The sequence below is a fragment of the Callionymus lyra genome, chromosome 14, assembly GCF_982586985.1.
Source record: "Callionymus lyra chromosome 14, fCalLyr1.hap1.1, whole genome shotgun sequence".
NCBI lineage: Eukaryota > Metazoa > Chordata > Actinopteri > Syngnathiformes > Callionymidae > Callionymus > Callionymus lyra.
In genome coordinates, this window is record NC_141831.1 from 24495374 (window position 1) to 24516685 (window position 21312).

At 38.7% G+C, this 21312-nt stretch overlaps 1 protein-coding gene and 1 pseudogene across 2 annotated transcripts; both read right to left on the reverse strand.

Moving 5' to 3' along the window:
* Positions 1 to 380: 380 nt before the first annotated feature.
* On the reverse strand, positions 381 to 10013 carry LOC148066755 (hexokinase-2-like; annotated as a pseudogene). The gene is made up of 10 exons (XR_015713303.1): positions 9875 to 10013; positions 7673 to 7835; positions 7466 to 7614; positions 7266 to 7385; positions 7109 to 7204; positions 6947 to 7046; positions 2835 to 3019; positions 2623 to 2775; positions 696 to 929; positions 381 to 625 (listed from the first exon to the last, which is right to left on the reverse strand). The product of XR_015713303.1 is annotated as a hexokinase-2-like (transcript).
* On the reverse strand, positions 9897 to 21277 carry LOC148066756 (hexokinase-4-like). The gene is made up of 12 exons (XM_087807066.1): positions 21135 to 21277; positions 20981 to 21055; positions 20393 to 20555; positions 20186 to 20334; positions 19986 to 20105; positions 19829 to 19924; positions 19667 to 19766; positions 13660 to 13846; positions 13447 to 13599; positions 11103 to 11336; positions 10877 to 11034; positions 9897 to 10021 (listed from the first exon to the last, which is right to left on the reverse strand). Exons 2-12 carry the CDS (start codon positions 21041 to 21043, stop codon positions 9912 to 9914), a joined length of 1533 nt encoding a protein of 510 aa, XP_087663192.1. The 5' UTR covers positions 21044 to 21055; positions 21135 to 21277; the 3' UTR covers positions 9897 to 9911.
* Positions 21278 to 21312: the final 35 nt, after the last annotated feature.

Sequence of the window (21312 nt, forward strand, 5' to 3'; positions counted from 1 at the left end):
GTCTTGAAAAAAACAAAATGTGTATGTTTGGATTTTGCTTGTTTGATCATCTAAAAAAAACAACCTTTGTCATATGTTATGATGACACAATTAATTCAATTCAATTTTAAAATAACTAGTCACATAATAGAGTGTAGTGACTCACATTAACGCTAGAGGCAGTGTTCAAGATCATACACTCCAAAAAAAAAGTCTCTTATGTGGACAGCATCTACAATGCAATTCTAATCCAGTTCAGAAAATGTTTTCAGCTAATTGGAAAGATGTGTTTTATGAAAAATGTCCCCAATTTCTGTCAAATAAAGTTCTGACTTACACACCGAGGCATACACACACACACTCTCTCTCTCTCCGGCATTCAGACTGAGACACAAACAGACTTGTTGTGCAGTGAAGTGTTTAATATTACAATCATTTAACTAGTTCCACTTCACCTCAAGTCAACTAGTCTGACTCGCCTTCCTCACCATCGCTCTCTTCCAGCAGTCGAGTCTGAAGGGCCAGTCTCTGCATAACAGCTGTTACCATGGCAGCGCCTTTCCCACTTCCATCTTCAGAGATGAGAAAAGTGATGTCACACTCGGGTGCCAAAAGATGGATGGTTTCCTTTAAGTCATCTCTGAAGCTGTAAGGTGTGACACAGTGAGTGTGGGCTCAGACTCAGTCAAATATGTGGGTGTGTGTTAGAGGGTTACCTGGGGTGTTTCCTGTAGACTGTTCCGTCCACTCCCACGGTTGTTTGGAGATGTTTCAGGCCGCGGTTAAGACGCATGCGTGTGACAATTGTTGCTAACGCAGCGGCACAAAGTCGTGCAGAGCGAGAAGAGACGGTGTCACAGATCCGGCGAACCATGTGGACATCAGTCATGTTCCACTTTAATGCCAATCCAGAAAGAATCTTCTGTCCGTTGTCCAGTCCGACTCCAGGTCTGTGCACACAAAAACATAGCCAGAGACCAAAACCCCCAATGTTTGTCAGTTTGTTACACACTTCTGAAAAATAGCTAATTTACATGATCATAGATGATAAACTATATTTTTCTAAAACTCTTTATTTTCTAATATTAAATATTAACCAATGAGGCAAACAAACAAAGAATGTTAATCAATTTAAACATAATATGGTTATTTTATGAAAAAGATTTTAAAAATAGGCCCACAGGCTACTTCTTGGGTGACTGCGGGCAACCTGGTGCACTTTAACAGGATGTCTGTCTGAACGTGCCATTGCCAAATTTAGTGAAGCAATTCCCTCAGTACTGATAAAAAAGCTTGCACTGGTAAAAGTCAGCAATGACCTGCTAATGGCTTCTGATCAGGGCTGTGTGTCAGTACTTGTTCTTCTGTACCCCAGTTCTTTTTGAAACTGTTGACCAGATGAATCTACAAAGACTAGAAAACCAAATAGGTATAAGTGCAACTGCTTTAAACTGGTTTAAGTCTTACCTATCAGACAGAAAGCATTATGTACATGTCAATCACTTCTCATGGACACACTATAAAGTCAGCCATGGTGTCCCACAAGGTTCTGTTCTTGGCACGATCTGAAGTTATATGCTTCACTAGGCAATCAAACAACTCTACAGATGTTTATTTTTAAGCTGATGACACCCCACTGTATTTATCAATGAAGCCAGAGGAAGGAAATCAGCTAAACTACAGTCCTGTATCACAAATATCAAGTCCTGGATGACCCAAAAGTTACTTTACTGAACTCGGACAAAACCAAGGTTCTACTAGTTGGTCCACACAATCTTAGACAATTCCTTACTAATGATTTAGCTTTTCTTAATGGACTTGCTCCTGCTGTTAACACTACTGTTCTCTGTAACTCATAATACATAAAATAAATATCACAGACTGCCTATTGACCTTCGTAACCTTTTTAAAAAATCAGGCATTTCCTTCCATTGGACACTGCTGAGAAGCTCATCCATGCTTTTGTTACCTCCAGACTGGACTAACTCTCTTCTGTCAGGATTCCAAAGAAGTATCTCAGCTCATTCAGAACATTGCAGCTCGTCTTCTAACTAAGACTAAGAGGCATGCTCACATCTCTGCTGTGTTGTCCTCTTTACATTGATTTCCGATAGAATTTAGAATAAAATTTAAAGCATTCTCTTAACTTACAAATCCAAACAGATCAGCCCTTTAGGATTTAATGCTCCTTAAACTATTAATCTATTAGTTAAACCTCAAATCTCCAAATGTACATATGGAGCCAGGGCCTTCAGTTAGTAAGCTTCTCTGCTGTGGAACAAGTTAATGGCTTCAGTCCGAAGGTAAGACACCCTCTCTTTGTTTAAGAGTGATCTTTAAACTCTCATTTCTAGTAAAGCCTATAACTATGACTAACTCAGGCTCTGCCTGAACCAGCTCCAAGTCATGCGGGTATAGGTCTAAATTTGCGTGAGTGAGTGTTTTCACAACCAAGTCTGGTTCTGCTCAAGATTTCTGCCTTAAAAAAGGATGGTTTTCTTACCCACTGCTGCTTATTGTGATCTTGGAGTACCTTTAGAAATCTCTGTTATGATTTAAAACTTTTAATTTAATTTAATTTAATTTATTGAACACAGCACAACGTCTGACACACACCCATACACACAAAACATACAGACTCACTCTTCGATGTCAGAAATGAACCGCGTTTCGAATGCTCCAGGTGTTTGCAATCTTCCACTGCTTCCTCCAAACAGTATCTTGTTGTCGGCCATCTTGAGCAGCAGTAACCGGACGATCTCTCCGAGATACATTCCACCGATCATCTTCTCAAATCTGCACACACATCTGAATTGTCAGCATCGACTCACCTCAGTGTTTAGTGACACACTCACATGTGCACCCCGGGGTTGACGGACATTTGGTCAACCTGTACGTCAAAGGGAGTCTGGATTTCCTGGAGAGACACCATCGTCACCAAAACCTCCCCACTCAGTGTTGATGCAGATCCTGCCGTTTTCTCCTTCAACACGCCTCACATTCTTCATCTCTTCCATGTAGCAGGCGTTTGTTCCTGTACCTGCAGTACCATGACTCCATCATTATCATCACATCTTTAACATCACATGACTCCAACATTATCATCCCATCTTTAACATCACATGACTCCAACATTATCATCCCATCTTTAACATCACATGACTCCAACATTATCATCCCATCTTTAACATCACATGACTCCAACATTATCATCCCATCTTTAACATCACATGACTCCAACATTATCATCCCATCTTTAACATCACATGACTCCATCATCATCATCACATCTTTAATATCACATGACTCCATCATTATCTTCACATCTTTAACATCACATGACTCCATCATTATCTTCACATCTTTAACATCACATGACTCCATCATTATCTTCACATCTTTAACATAACATGACTCCATCATTATCATCACATCTTTAACACCACATGACTCCATCATTATCATCACATCTTTAACATCACATGACTCCAACATTATCATCCCATCTTTAACATCACATGACTCCAACATTATCATCCCATCTTTAACATCACATGACTCCATCATTATCATCACATCTTTAATATCACATGACTCCATCATTATCTTCACATCTTTAACATCACATGACTCCATCATTATCTTCACATCTTTAACATCACATGACTCCATCATTATCTTCACATCTTTAACATCACATGACTCCATCATTATTATCACATCTTTAACATCACATGACTCCATCATTATTATCACATCCTTAACATCATATGACTCCATCATTATCATCACATCTCTAACATCCCATGACTCCATCATTATCATCACATGTTTAACATCACATGAGTCCATCATTATCATCACATGTTTAAATTCACATGACTCCATCATTATCAACACATCTTTAACATCACATGACTCCATCATTATCATCACATCTTTAACATCATATGACTCCATCATTATCATCACATCTTTAACATTGCATGACTCCATCATTAACATCACATCTTTAACATAACATGACTCCATCATTATCAACACATCTTTAACATCACATGACTCCATCATTATCATCACATGTTTAACATCACATGAGTCCATCATTATCATCACATGTTTAAATTCGCATGACTCCATCATTATCATCACATCTTTAACATTGCATGACTCCATCATTATCATCACATCTTTAACATCATATGACTCCATCATTATCATCACATCTTTAACATCATATGACTCCATCATTATCAACACATCTTTAACATCACATGACTCCATCATTATCATCACATGTTTAACATCACATGAGTCCATCATTATCATCACATGTTTAAATTCGCATGACTCCATCATTATCATCACATCTCTAACATCCCATGACTCCATCATTATCATCACATGTTTAACATCACATGAGTCCATCATTATCATCACATGTTTAAATTCGCATGACTCCATCATTATCATCACATCTTTAACATTGCATGACTCCATCATTATCATCACATCTTTAACATCATATGACTCCATCATTATCATCACATCTTTAACATTGCATGACTCCATCATTAACATCACATCTTTAACATAACATGACTCCATCATTATCAACACATCTTTAACATCACATGACTCCATCATTATCATCACACCTTTAACATCACATGACGCCATCATTATCATGACATCTTTAACATCGCATGACTCCATCATTATCATCACATCTTTAACATCGTATGACTCCATCATTATCATCACATCTTTAACATCACATGACTCCATCATTATCAACACATCTTTAACATCACATGACTCCATCATTATCATCACATCTTTAACATTGCATGACTCCATCATTAACATCACATCTTTAACATCATATGACTCCATCATTAACATCACATCTTTAACATCATATGACTCCATCATTAACATCACAACTTTAACATCACATGACTCCATCGTTATCATCACACCTTTAACATCACATGACGCCATCATTATCATCACATCTTTAACATCACATGACTCCATCATTATCATCACATCTTTAACATCGCATGACTCCATCATTAACATCACATCTTTAACATAACATGACTCCATCATTATCAACACATCTTTAACATTGCATGACTCCATCATTAACATCACATCTTTAACATCATATGACTCCATCATTACCATCACATCTTTAACATCCTATGACTCCATCATTAACATCACATGACTCCATCGTTATCATCACACCTTTAACATCACATGACGCCATCATTATCATCACATCTTTAACATCATATGACTCCATCATTATCATCACATCTTTAACATAACATGACTCCATCATTATCATCACATACTTAACATCATATGACTCTATCATTATCATCACATCTTTAATATCACATGACTCCATCATTATCATCACATGCTTAACATCATATGACTCTATCATTATCATCACATACTTAACATCACATGACTCTATCATTATCATCACACCTTTAACATCACATGACTCCATCATTATCATCACATCTTTAACATCACATGACTCCATCAATATCATCCCATCTCTAACATCACATGACTCCATCACTATCATCACATCTTAAACATCATATGACTCCATCAATATCATCCCATCTCTTACATCACATGACTCCATCACTATCATCACATCTTTAACATCACATGACTCCATCAGTATCATCACATCTTTGACATAATATGACTCCATCAATATCATCCCATCTCTAACACCACATGACTCCATCATTATCATCCCATCTCGACCATCACATGACTCCATCGTTATCATCACATCTTTAACATCACATGACTCCATCATTATCATCACATCTTTAACATCACATGACTCCATCATTATCATCCCATCTCTAACACCACATGACTCCATCATTATCATCCCATCTCGACATCACATGACTCCATCGTTATCATCACATCTTTAACATCACATGACTCCATCATTATCATCACATCTTTAACTTCACATGACTCCATCATTATCATCACATCTCTAACATCACATGACTCCATCATTATCATCACATCTCCAACATCACATGAATCCATAATTATCATCACACCTTTAACATCACATGACTCCATCAATATCATCCTATCTCTAACATCACATGACTCCATCATTATCATCACAACTCTAACATCACATTACTCCATCATTATCACCCCATCTTTAACATCACATGACTCCAACATTATCATCACATCTCCAACATCACATGACTCCATCATTATCATCCCATCTCTAAAATCACATGACTCCATCATTATCATCCCATCTCGACCATCACATGACTCCATCATTATCATCCCATCTCTAACATCACATGACTCCAACATTATCATCCCAACTCGACCATCACATGACTCCATCAATATCATCCTATCTCTAACATCACATGACTCCATCATTATCATCACAACTCTAACATCACATTACTCCATCATTATCACCCCATCTTTAACATCACATGACTCCAACATTATCATCACATCTCCAACATCACATGACTCCATCATTATCATCCCATCTCTAAAATCACATGACTCCATCATTATCATCCCATCTCGACCATCACATGACTCCATCATTATCATCCCATCTCTAACATCACATGACTCCAACATTATCATCCCAACTCGACCATCACATGACTCCATCATTATCATCCCATCTCGACCATCACATGAATCCATCATTAACATCCCATCTCTAACATCACATGACTCCATCATTATCATCACATCTCTAACATCACATGACTCCATCATTATCATCCCAACTCGACCATCACATGACTCCATCATTATCATCACATCTTTAACACCATATGACTCCATCAATATCATCATATCGCTAACATCACATGACTCGCTCATCATCATATAACTGTCTTGTGTGTTATGTTACCAATGATCATGGCGATCTCGCAGTTCGGGTCTTTGTAGCCGCAGCTCATCATGGTTCCAACAGTGTCGTTGACCATTGCGACTGGTCCGATGTTGTAATCCTGGGGAGAGCAAGTTTTAGGACCAGCAGCACCATCATGTAGCAGCATCTCTGGGCTCTCACCCCTCGTCTGTGGATGGCTTCTCTCAAAAGTTCCACCACATCACGACCCTCAACTCCACTACTTTTGAAGCCTTTAGTCCACCGGATCAGAACACTCTAGATCATAAACACAACCATTACATTGCTCCCTCCGTATGTGTGTTTATGTGTCTGTCACCTTTCCAATCTCCTTCTGTTCGCACGGGAAACTAAAGGTGAATCCCAGGGGAAGAATTTTGCTCTTCAGGTTTTGTGATTCCAGGAATTCTCCGAGGCACGCAGCAATGTGGTCGAAGAGCTGTACGTTTCTCACACATGTTCATGGTCTGTTGCATTGTTCACTTTGGATCAACATGGGTCTCTTAGTTGAAGACTCACCTTTTCCCCAGGTCCAACCATCATGTCGGCAGGAATCACACATGTCTGACTGCCTGTCGTCTCCACCGTCCTATTCTCTGCCATGACTCGTATGTACAATACTCGGAAGTTGGTCCCTCCAAGATCTAGAGCTAGGTAGTCGCCGTTCTCTGCCACGATAGAACAAAGTTACACAAAATCCAATTCAGCAGTTCATCTTTGTGTTACCTGTGCCGTCAGGTGTTGCCCGCATGAATGTCGGCAGCATTTTGACCGGAGCCTTGTGGTGACTGTGTCGTCCCAGCCCGTGAACCATGTCTTTCTCCAGGCGCCTGGAAATCAGCTGCAACATTACCTGAGACAAGACGAACGGCTGCAAGTAGGACTCCACCTGGAGGATCATCACAGGAACTTTACTGATCCACTCTTCTTCTTTGTGTAATGTAAAGTCATGTGACTGTGGCACACTTCAAACAAGGACAAACTGAACAGTGCATTTACTCTGCATTTGTACACTTGACTTCAAACTAAGTTTCACTGATGAGATGTAGTAGCTGTTGTGGAGAAAACATGATGATGAAGTGATGAATGAAGGGATGGAACCACTGAGTCAAGCAGAGAATGAGAAGAAGTCACTCATTAAGAATTAAAGAAAGAAGAAGGAATGAGGAAGTAAATGGAAGCTTGACGGTAGAAGGTTGTAAGAAATATGATGGAGGAATGTAGGTGGAAAGATTATGAAAGAAGCATCAACGATCTAAGGTGATGAAGGTGAAGTAGCAGATGAGGACAGAAAAATGAGTGAATGAACATGATACCTTGGTTAGAATGTCATCTGGTATGTGGAATGTTTGTTGGTTGTTGTTTCTGTTGGTATCCATAGTGATGATAATCGGAAGGAAAAGCATTTGCCGTCATTTAAACGTTCCATTGGTAAGTGTTTGATTGTCTCTTGATCGACTGCTGAGTCGTTGTTCTTCAGAAGCAAAGTCAGTTCAGCGATGTGGACCTGCAGCTCCTACCTGAGTGAATCCACTGACAGTGACAAACTACCAGTTTGTGATTGAATGTGTTATGTGAATTTGTGAAAAAATCTTTTTAGGATGAAAAACCAAAAAGTAATTACTGTTCAGACAGCAACAGGTGGAAATTTGAAAACTTACAAGTTCTTATTTTCATAAGGCAAACTAGACGTGCTTAGTTTGTGATTGAATGTGTTGCGTGAATGTTTGCGAAATAATTGTTTAAAAGAAAATATTGTGAACTGTATTTAACAAAGAGAATACCCTAAAATAAACCATCATGTCTGGAACAAAACATAAACAGTTAAAAGAACTGAGAAAATAAATATAAGCAAACAACAGAAACAGGACGAAACTCCAGTTAAACAGATGGAGCGAATGTACCCAGGTTCAACCAAATACATAGACAAATGGGCATAAAGATATGACTTTAACCCTGATCCAAATGATTTCAAGGGTGTTACAGAATTAGTGATAAAAATAACAGTACATGATCGAGCCAAACGACCAATCAGTACAAACCCGGAAAACCGTTAGTTCAGGCACGAGTCTGGCAAGCTGAGTCAAAAGCCAGGCAACACGTTAAAATAAATGCTGTATTCCAATTACAAGATAATGAGATTACCTCCAGACCGCTGTCCGAAGGGTCGAATTGTAAAAATTAGCCTGAATCGAAAAGTACTGATAAACTGGAAAGTTTATCAGCCCATCCCAGCCCAGTTTTTCAGTCTCACACACCTTTCTTCCTTCGTCAACGCTTTCCACAACTTGCTTAATTTTATCTTTTCCTTTTCTTTATGCTTCTTGTAAATTCCTGATAAAATTTGAGCTTCAATGTCATCATAAAAACCATCCATTTTTCTTTGATCAGAGTTCAAAGAAATATTACACCGGTGTCTCATGCACCCACATGACCATTCATTACCGTCTTCCACAGACTTTGTACTAGCCATCACTGTTTTTGAGGGTCCCAGTCAGAGTTATTGGTTTCTCTACATTTACTACAAGACAGGCCTTCATGGCTTCTATCTGCTTGAGGGGATCCATTGTGGTACAGGGGTGGTCTGAATCATTAAAGAATTTGACAAATTTAGTAGTCTGTGGTAATGAGGAAGTAAGTAAGTAATTTATATTTATAGGGCGCTTTTCTAGACCCGGGTCACAAAGCGCTTAAACCTGGTTACCTCCCACAATGACACCGCAACACACACTTATTGAGCAGGGACTCTTAACCCTCTCTTTAAACGTGATCTTTACACTTCTCTGTTCTTGGTTTTGTAATCTATGATATTTTCAAGTTATTTATTTTACACGGTATCCAGACACATTCACAGTATTTACACCCCATAATACTAACCTTCTCCTCTTCACACCTAAATTTCTGCATGTTTAGATGAGGTGTGCTTACCTTGTTTGGGCCCGTGTGAAGTCGGAGAAGGTTTTCTTCAGGTGGCGCAGATGCGGTGACGTGAAGACTGGATCAAAAATTTTCCGGTGTACAGGGGGTCAAAGATCACGTCATGGTTCACCAATTTGTTGTGCAGAAAAGATCCCGCTGTCCGAAGGGTTCGAATTGTAAAAATTAGCCTGAGTCAAAAAGTACTGATAAACTGGAAAGTTTATTAAAGGTAAGTAACAACAGAGAAGGCAGTGCTAATGAGAGAGAAAAAAAAACAGTGCTTCGTCTCTTGGAGGAGAGTTCACACTAGTTGAGTTGTGAGACAAAGGATGAAGTGTCAGGCCACGGGCCACCAGAGATATACCAAAAGGGCGGAAAGGTTCATGATGCTCTAACCACACGTGTCATCATATCAAGATTTAACTGTTTCTGTGATGTACTGTCTATGTCGACGTGTGATGTACTGTCCAACACAACATTTTGTGGGTTTCACAAGGGAAATGAACTCTTGCACTTCTGCACAAATGCTCTATTACAAATGTCAAGAAATAACGCGAATGTGTACGTTTGGATTTTGCTTGTTTGATCATCTAAAAAAAACCTTTGTCATATCTTATGATGACATAATTAGTCACATTGAAGAGTGTAGTAACTCACATTAACGCTAGAGGCAGTGTTTAAGATCATACACTTCAAATCTAAAAAAAAGTCTCTTATGTGGACAGCATCTACAATGCAATTCTAATCCAGTACAGAAAATGTTGTCAGCCAATTGGAAAGATGTGTTTTATGAAAAATTTGGGTCAAGTAAACACCCAAACACTACAGATACAAACACTAACCATTTCCGACTTACACACCGAGGCATACACACACACACACTCACACTCTCTCTCCGGCACTCACAATGAGACACAAACAGACTTGTTGTGCAGTGAAGTGTTTAATATTACAATCATTTAACTAGTTCCACTTCACCTCAAGTCAACTAGTCTGACTCGCCTTCCTCACCATCGCTCTCTTCCAGCAGTCGAGTCTGAAGGGCCAGTCTCTGCATAACAGCTGTTACCATGGCAGCGCCTTTCCCGCTTCCATCTTCAGAGATGAGAAAAGTGATGTCACACTCGGGTGCCAAAAGATGGATGGTTTCCTCCAAGTCATCTCTGAAGCTGTAAGGTTTGACACAGTGAGTGTGGGCTAAGACTCAGTCAAATACGTGTGTGTGTTAGAGGGTTACCTGGGGTGTTTCCTGTAGACTGTTCCGTCCACTCCCACGGTTGTTTGGAGATGTTTCAGGCCGCGGTTAAGACGCATGCGTGTGACAATTGTTGCTAACGCAGCGGCACAAAGTCGTGCAGAGCGAGAAGAGACGGTGTCACAGATCCGGCGAACCATGTGGACATCAGTCATGTTCCACTTTAATGCCAATCCAGAAAGAATCTTCTGTCCGTTGTCCAGTCCGACTCCAGGTCTGTGGACACAAAAACATAGCTAGAGACCAAAACCCCCAATGTGCCACCTAACACTTGAGGCTTCTCCAGTCTGCGACACAGCCGCCCGCCCAAGAACCCTGCGAAATGTTAACCTAGCGAAACCAGCGACCATAATTGCATTTATGGGGCCAGAGTGGGCGACACTGAATCAAATATAAAACTGCTGGCTAAAGATAATCCATGTATCAATCCCACTTTGGATAGAGCGTTTCTGACTTCTAGAAACTCCTGTTTACCAGCCTCCACCAGACCGTGAACAAATTCTATTAATAGTTTCATTCTTGATTTATCTCATAAAACCTGGAGAACAGGTCAGACATAGTATTTGCAGTCTTCTTGAAATCAACACTTAATTGTCTTAATTGCAGTCTTGTTTGAGTATCAGAGGCACTTTAACAAGATGTCTGTCTGAACGTGCCATTGCCAAAAGTGAAGCAATTCCCTCGGTTCTGATAGAAAAGCTTGCACTGTTAAAAGTCAGCAACGACCTGCTAATGGCTTCTGATCAGGGCTGTGTGTCAGTACTTGTTCTTCTGTACCCCAGTTCTCCATTTGAAACTGTTGACCACCTGATGAATCTACAAAGACTAGAAAACCAAATAGGTATAAATGCAACTGCTTTAAACTGGTTTAAGTCTTACCTATCAGACAGAAAGCATTATGTACATGTCAATCACTTCTCATGGACACACTATAAAGTCAGCTATGGTGTCCCACAAGGTTCTGTTCTTGGCACGATCTGAAGTTATATGCTTCACTAGGCAATCAAAAACTCTACAGATGTTTACTGTTAAGCTGATGACACCCCACTGTATTAATCCTCAAGCTAGAGGAAGGAAACCAACTAAACTACAGTCCTGTATCACAAACTACAGTCCTGTATCACAAATATCAAGTCCGTACTTTTCAAGTCCGTACTTTACTGAACTCAGACAAAACAGAGGTTCTACTAGTTGGTCCACACAATCTTAGACAATCCCTTACTAGTGATCTAACTTTTCTTAATGGACTTGCTCCTGCTGTTAGCACTACTGTTCTCTGTAACTCATAATACATAAAATAAATATCACGGACTGCCTATTGACCTTCGTAACCTTTTAAAAATAATCAGGCATTTCCTTCCATTGGACACTGCTGAGAAGCTCATCCATGCTTTTGTTACCTCCAGACTGGACTAACTCTCTTCTGTCAGGATGCTCAAGAAGTATCTCAGCTCATTCAGAACTCTGCAGCTCGTCTTCTAACTAAGACTAAGAGGCATGCTCACATCTCTGCTGTGTTGTCCTCTTTACATTGATTTCCGATAGAATTTAGAATAAAATTTAAAGCATTCTCTTAACTTACAAATACAAACATATCAGCCCTTTAGGATGTAATGCTCCTTAAACTATTAATCTATTAGTTAAACCTCAAATCTCCAAATGTACATATGGAGCCAGGGCCTTCAGTTAGTAAGCTTCTCTGCTGTGGAACAAGTTAATGGCTTCAGTCCGAAGGTAAGACACCCTCTCTTTGTTTAAGAGTCATCTTTAAACTCTCATTTCTAGTAAAGCCTATAACTATGACTAACTCAGGCTCTGCCTGAACCAGCTCCAAGTCATGCGGGTATAGATCTAAATTTGCTGGAAGTGTTTTCACAACCGAGCCCTCTCTCTTCGTACTCGTAATCTCCTACTTCAAAGCCCAGGGCTCCACCACCTTCACAGCACCTCTGGAGCTGCTGCTGGATCCAGGATCTCCTTCACAATGGATTCATATTTCTACCCATGGTCCTCTATGCACCTTGCTGCCCTTCTCTATACTCAACTGTCTTATCTCTTCCTCAATGACTTCTCGCCCTTTTCTCCGCCTCCCTGTCTCTCTTTCCCCTTCTAGCCGGTCAGAGCAGTCTGGTTCTGCTCAAGATTTCTGCCTTTAAAAGGGATGGTTTTCCTACACACTGTTTCTTATTGTGTTCCTGGAGTACCTTTAGAAATCTCTGTTATGATTTAAAACTTTGCATTTAATTTAATTTAATTTATTGCACACTCACATACTCCAGGCACAACGTCTGACACACACCCATACACACAAAACACACAGACTCACTCTTCGATGTCAGAAATGAACCGCGTTTCGAAGGCTCCAGGTATCTGCAATCTTCCACTGCTTCCTCCAAACAGTATCTTGTTGTCGGCCATCTTGAGCAGCAGTAACCGGACGATCTCTCCGAGATACATTCCACTGATCATCTTCTCGAATCTGAAACACATCTGAATTGTCAGCATCGACTCACCTCAGTGTATTTAGTGACACACTCACATGTGCACCCCGGTGTTGACGGACATTTGGTCAACCTGTACGTCAAAGGGAGTCTGGATTTCCTTCAGAGAGACACCATCGTCACCAAAACCTCCCAACTCGGTGTTGATGCAGATCCTGCCGTCTTCTCCTTCAACACGCCTCACATTCTTCATCTCTTCCATGTAGCAGGCGTTTGTTCCTGTACCTGCAGAACCATGACTCCATCATTATCATCACATCTTTAACATCACATGACTTCATCATTATCATCACATCTCCAACATAACATGACTCCATCATTATCATCACATCTTTAACATCACATGACTCCATCATTATCATCACATCTTTAACATCACATGAATCCATAATTATCACCACATCTCCAACATCACATGAATCCATAATTATAATCACATCTTTAACATCACCTGACTCCATCATTATCATCACATCTTTAACATCACATGACTCCATCATTATCATCCCACCTTTAACATCACAAGACTCCATCATTATCATCACATCTTTAACATCACATAACTCCATAATTATCATCACATCTTTAACATCACATGACTCCATAATTATCATCACATCTTTAAAATCACATGACTCCATCATTATCATCACATCTTTAACATCTCATGACTCCATCATTATCATCACATCTTTAACATCACAAGAATCCATCATTATCATCAGATGACTCCATCATTATCATCACATCTTTAACATCACATGACTCCATTATCATCATCACAGCTTTAACATAACATGACTCCATCATTATCATCACATGACTCCATCATTATCATCACATCTTTAACATCACATGACTCCATCATTATCATCACATCTTTAACATCACATGACTCCATGATTATCATCACATCTTTAACATCACATGACTCCATCATTATAATCCCATCTTTAACATCACATGACTCCAACATTATCATCACATCTTTAACATAACATGACTCCATCATTATCATCACATGACTCCATGATTATCATCACATCTTTAACATCACATGACTCCATCATTATCATCACATCTTTAACATCACATGACTCATCATTATCATCACATCTTTAACATCGTATGACTCGATCATTATCATCACATCTTAAACATCACATGACTCCAACATTATCATCACATCTTTAACATCACATGACTCCATCATTATCATCACATCTTTAACATCACATGACTCCATCATCATCATCACAGCTTTAACATCACACGACTCCATCATCATCATCACATCTTTAACATAACATGACTCCATCATTATCATCCCATCTTTAACATCACATGACTCCAACATTATCATCACATCTTTAACATAATATGACTCCATCATTATCATCACATGACTCCATGATTATCATCACATCTTTAACATCACATGACTCCATCATTATCATCACATCTTTAACATCACATGACTCCATCATTATCATCACACCTTTAACATCACATGACTCCATGATTATCATCACATCTTTAACATCACATGACTCCATTATTATAATCCCATTTTAACATCACATGACTCCATCATTGTCATCACATCTTTAACATCACATGACTCCATCATTATCATCACATCTTTAACATCACATGACTCCATCATCATCATCACAGCTTTAACATAACATGACTCCATCATTATCATCACATCTTTAACATCACATGACTCCATCATTATCATCACATCTTTAACATCACATGACTCCATCATTATCATCACATCTTTAACATCGTATGACTCGATCATTATCATCACATCTTAAACATCACATGACTCCAACATTATCATCACATCTTTAACATCACATGACTCCATCATTATCATCACATCTTTAACATCACATGACTCGATCATCATCATCACAGCTTTAACATAACATGACTCCATCATTATCATCCCATCTTTAACATCACATGACTCCAACATTATCATCACATCTTTAACATAATATGACTCCATCATTATCATCACATGACTCCATGATTATCATCACATCTTTAACATCACATGACTCCATCATTATCATCACATATTTAACATCACATGACTCCATCATTATCATCACATATTTAACATCACATGACTCCATCATTATCATCACATCTTTAACATCACATGACTTCATCATTATCATCACATCTCCAACATCACATGACTCCATCATTATCATCACATCTTTAACATCACATGACTCCATCATTATCATCACATCTTTAACATCACATGAATCCATAATTATCACCAGATCTCCAACATCACATGAATCCATAAATATCATCACATCTTTAACATCACATGACTCCATCATTATCATCACATCCTTAACATCAAATGAATCCATCATTATCATCCCACCTTTAACATCACATGACTCCATCATTATCATCACATCTTTAACATAACATGACTCCATCATTATCATCCCATCTTTAACATCACATGACTCCAACATTATCATCACATCTTTAACATAATATGACTCCATCATTATCATCACATGACTCCATGATTATCATCACATCTTTAACATCACATGACTCCATCATTATCATCACATCTTTAACATCACATGACTCCATCATTATCATCACACCTTTAACATCACATGACTCCATGATTATCATCACATCTTTAACATCACATGACTCCATTATTATAATCCCATTTTAACATCACATGACTCCATCATTGTCATCACATCTTTAACATCACATGACTGCATCATTATCATCACATCTTTAACATCACATGACTCCATCATCATCATCACAGCTTTAACATAACATGACTCCATCATTATCATCACATCTTTAACATCACATGACTCCATCATTATCATCACATCTTTAACATCACATGACTCCATCATTATCATCACATCTTTAACATCGTATGACTCGATCATTATCATCACATCTTAAACATCACATGACTCCAACATTATCATCACATCTTTAACATCACATGACTCCATCATTATCATCACATCTTTAACATCACATGACTCCATCATTATCATCACACCTTTAACATCACATGACTCCATGATTATCATCACATCTTTAACATCACATGACTCCATTATTATAATCCCATTTTAACATCACATGACTCCATCATTGTCATCACATCTTTAACATCACATGACTCCATCATTATCATCACATCTTTAACATCACATGACTCCATCATCATCATCACAGCTTTAACATAACATGACTCCATCATTATCATCACATCTTTAACATCACATGACTCCATCATTATCATCACATCTTTAACATCACATGACTCCATCATTATCATCACATCTTTAACATCGTATGACTCGATCATTATCATCACATCTTAAACATCACATGACTCCAACATTATCATCACATCTTTAACATCACATGACTCCATCATTATCATCACATCTTTAACATCACATGACTCGATCATCATCATCACAGCTTTAACATAACATGACTCCATCATTATCATCCCATCTTTAACATCACATGACTCCAACATTATCATCACATCTTTAACATAATATGACTCCATCATTATCATCACATGACTCCATGATTATCATCACATCTTTAACATCACATGACTCCATCATTATCATCACATATTTAACATCACATGACTCCATCATTATCATCACATATTTAACATCACATGACTCCATCATTATCATCACATCTTTAACATCACATGACTTCATCATTATCATCACATCTCCAACATCACATGACTCCATCATTATCATCACATCTTTAACATCACATGACTCCATCATTATCATCACATCTTTAACATCACATGAATCCATAATTATCACCACATCTCCAACATCACATGAATCCATAAATATCATCACATCTTTAACATCACATGACTCCATCATTATCATCACATCCTTAACATCAAATGACTCCATCATTATCATCCCACCTTTAACATCACATGACTCCATCATTATCATCACATCTTTAACATCACATGACTCCATCATTATCATCACATCTTTAACATCTCATGACTCCATCATTATCATCACATCTTTAACATCACATGACTCCATCATTATCATCAGATGACTCCATCATTATCATCACATCTTTAACATCACATGACTCCATCATCATCATCACAGCTTTAACATAACATGAATCCATCATTATCATCCCATCTTTAACATCACATGACTCCAACATCATCATCACAGCTTTAACATAACATGACTCCATCATTATCATCACATGACTCCATCATTATCATCACATCTTTAACATCACATGACTCCATCATTATCATCACATCTTTAACATCACATGACTCCATCATTATAATCCCATCTTAACATCACATGACTCCATCATCATCATCACATCTTTAACGTAGCATGACTCCATCATTATCATCCCATCTTTAACATCACATGACTCCAACATTATCATCACATCTTTAACATAATATGACTCCATTATTATCATCACATGACTCCATGATTATCATCACATCTTTAACATCACATGACTCCATCATTATCATCACATCTTTAACATCACATGACTCCATCATTATCATCCCATCTTTAACATCACATGACTCCAACAATATCATCACATCTTTAACATAATATGACTCCATCATTATCATCACATGACTCCATGATTATCATCACATCTTTAACATCACATGACTCCATCATTATCATCACATCTTTAACATCACATGACTTCATCATTATCATTACATCTCCAACATCACATGACTCCATGATTATCATCACATCTTTAACATCACATGACTCCATCATTATCATCACATCTTTAACATCACATGACTCCATCATTATCATCCCACCTTTAACATCACATGACTCCATCATTATCATCACATCTTTAACATCACATGACTCCATCATTATCATCACATCTTTAACATCACATGACTCCATCATTGTCATCACATCTTTAACATCACATGACTCCAACATTATCATCACATATTTAACATCTCATGACTCCATCATTATCATCACATCTTTAACATCACATGACTCCATCATTATCATCACATCTTTAACATCTCATGACTCCATCATTATCATCACATCTTTAACATCACATGACTCCATCATTATCATCAGATGACTCCATCATTATCATCACATCTTTAACATCACATGACTCCATGATTATCATCACATCTTTAACATCACATGACTCCATCATTATAATCCCATCTTAACATCACATGACTCCATCATTATCATCACATCTTTAACATCACATGACTCCATCATCATCATCACAGCTTTAACATAACATGACTCCATCATTATCATCACATCTTTAACATCACATGACTCCAACATTATCATCACATCTTTAACATAACATGACTCCATCATTATCATCACATCTTTAACATAACATGACTCCATGATTATCATCACATCTTTAACATCACATGACTCCATCATTATCATCACATCTTTAACATCACATGACTCCATCATTATCATCACATCTTTAACATCACATGACTCCATCATTATCATCACATCTTTGACATCATATGACTCCAACATTATCTTCACATCGACAACATCACATGACTCCAACTTTATAATCACATCTTTGAAATCATATGACTCCAACATTATCTTCACATCGACAACATCACATGACTCCATCATTATCATCACATCTTTAACATCACATGACTCCATCATTATCACAACATCTCCAACATCACATGACTCCAACATTATCATCACATCTTTGACATCATATGACTCCAACATTATCTTCACATCGACAACATCACATGACTCCATCATTATCATCACATCTTTAACACCATATGACTCCATCATTATCATCACATCTCCAACATCACATAACTCCATCAATATCATCATATCGCTAACATCACATGACTCGCTCATCATCATATAACTGTCTTGTGTGTTATGTTACCAATGATCATGGCGATCTCGCAGTTCGGGTCTTTGTAGCCGCAGCTCATCATGGTTCCAACAGTGTCGTTGACCATTGCGACTGGTCCGATGTTGTAATCCTGGGGAGAGCAATTTTTAGGACCAGCAGCACCATCGAGTAGCAGCATCTCTGGGCTCTCACCCCTCGTCTGTGGATGGCTTCTCTCAAAAGTTCCACCACATCACGACCCTCAACTCCATTACATTTGAAGCCTTTAGTCCACCGGATCAGAACACTCTAGATCATAAACACAACCATTACATCGCTCCCTCCGTATGTGTGTTTATGTGTCTGTCACCTTTCCAATCTCCTTCTGTTCGCACGGGAAACTAAAGGTGAATCCCAGGGGAAGAATCTTGCTCTTCAGGTTTTGTGATTCCAGGAATTCTCCGAGGCACGCAGCAATGTGGTCGAAGAGCTGTACGTTTCTCACACATGTTCATGGTCTGTTGCATTGTTCACTTTGGATCAACATGGGTCTCTTAGTTGAAGACTCACCTTTTCCCCAGGTCCAACCATCATGTCGGCAGGAATCACACATGTCTGACTGCCTGTCGTCTCCACCGTCCTATTCTCTGCCATGACTCGTATGTACAATACTCGGAAGTTGGTCCCTCCAAGATCTAGAGCTAGGTAGTCGCCGTTCTCTGCCACGATAGAACAAAGTTACACAAAATCCAATTCAGCAGTTCATCTTTGTGTTACCTGTGCCGTCAGGTGTTGCCCTCACGAATGTCGGCAGCATTTTGACCGGAGCCTTGTGGTGACTGTGTCGTCCCAGCCCGTGAACCATGTCTTTCTCCAGGCGCCCGGAAATCTGCTGCAACATGTCCTGAGACAAGACGAACGGCTTCAAGTAGGACTCCACCTGGAGGATCATCACAGGAACTTTAATGATCCACTCTTCTTCTACCACACCTTTTCCTGCGTGTCCATTCAGAGCATAATGTCATGACTCATAGATGCGATCCTGCCTCTGTGTGTCTGTTGACATGCGGGTGATTGACAAACAGTTGTCGGCGCGTCACAGTCCAGCTGCTTTGTGTAATTTACAGTCATGTGACTGCGGCTCACTTCAAACAAGGACAAACTGAACAGTGCATTTACTCTGCACTTGTACACTTGACTTCAAACTAAGTTTCACTGATGAGATGAAGTAGCTGTTGTGGAGAAAACATGATGATGAAGAAAAGATTATGAAAGAAGCATCAACGATCTAAGGTGATGAAGGTGAAAGGGTGAAGAAGGAAGGTAGCAGATGAGGACAGATAAATGAGTGAATGAACATTGTACCTTGGTTAGAATGTCATCTGGGATGTGGAATGTTTTTTGGTTGTTGTTTCCGTTGGTATCCATAGCGATGATAATCTGAAGGAAAAGCATTTGCCGTCATTTAACAATCCATCGGTAAGTGTTTGATCAGGTCTCTTGATTGAGTGCTCTTCACCTGAGTCGTTCTTCAGAAGTAAAGTCAGTTCAGCGATGTGGACCTGCAGCTTCTACCTGAGTGAATCCACTGACAGTGACAAACTTCCTGAATTTGATCATGTAAATGTGACTTCTTGACTGTTGAATTACAGACCCGGATCAGCCAATCGTAGGGATTCTTTCAGTATGAAGACAAA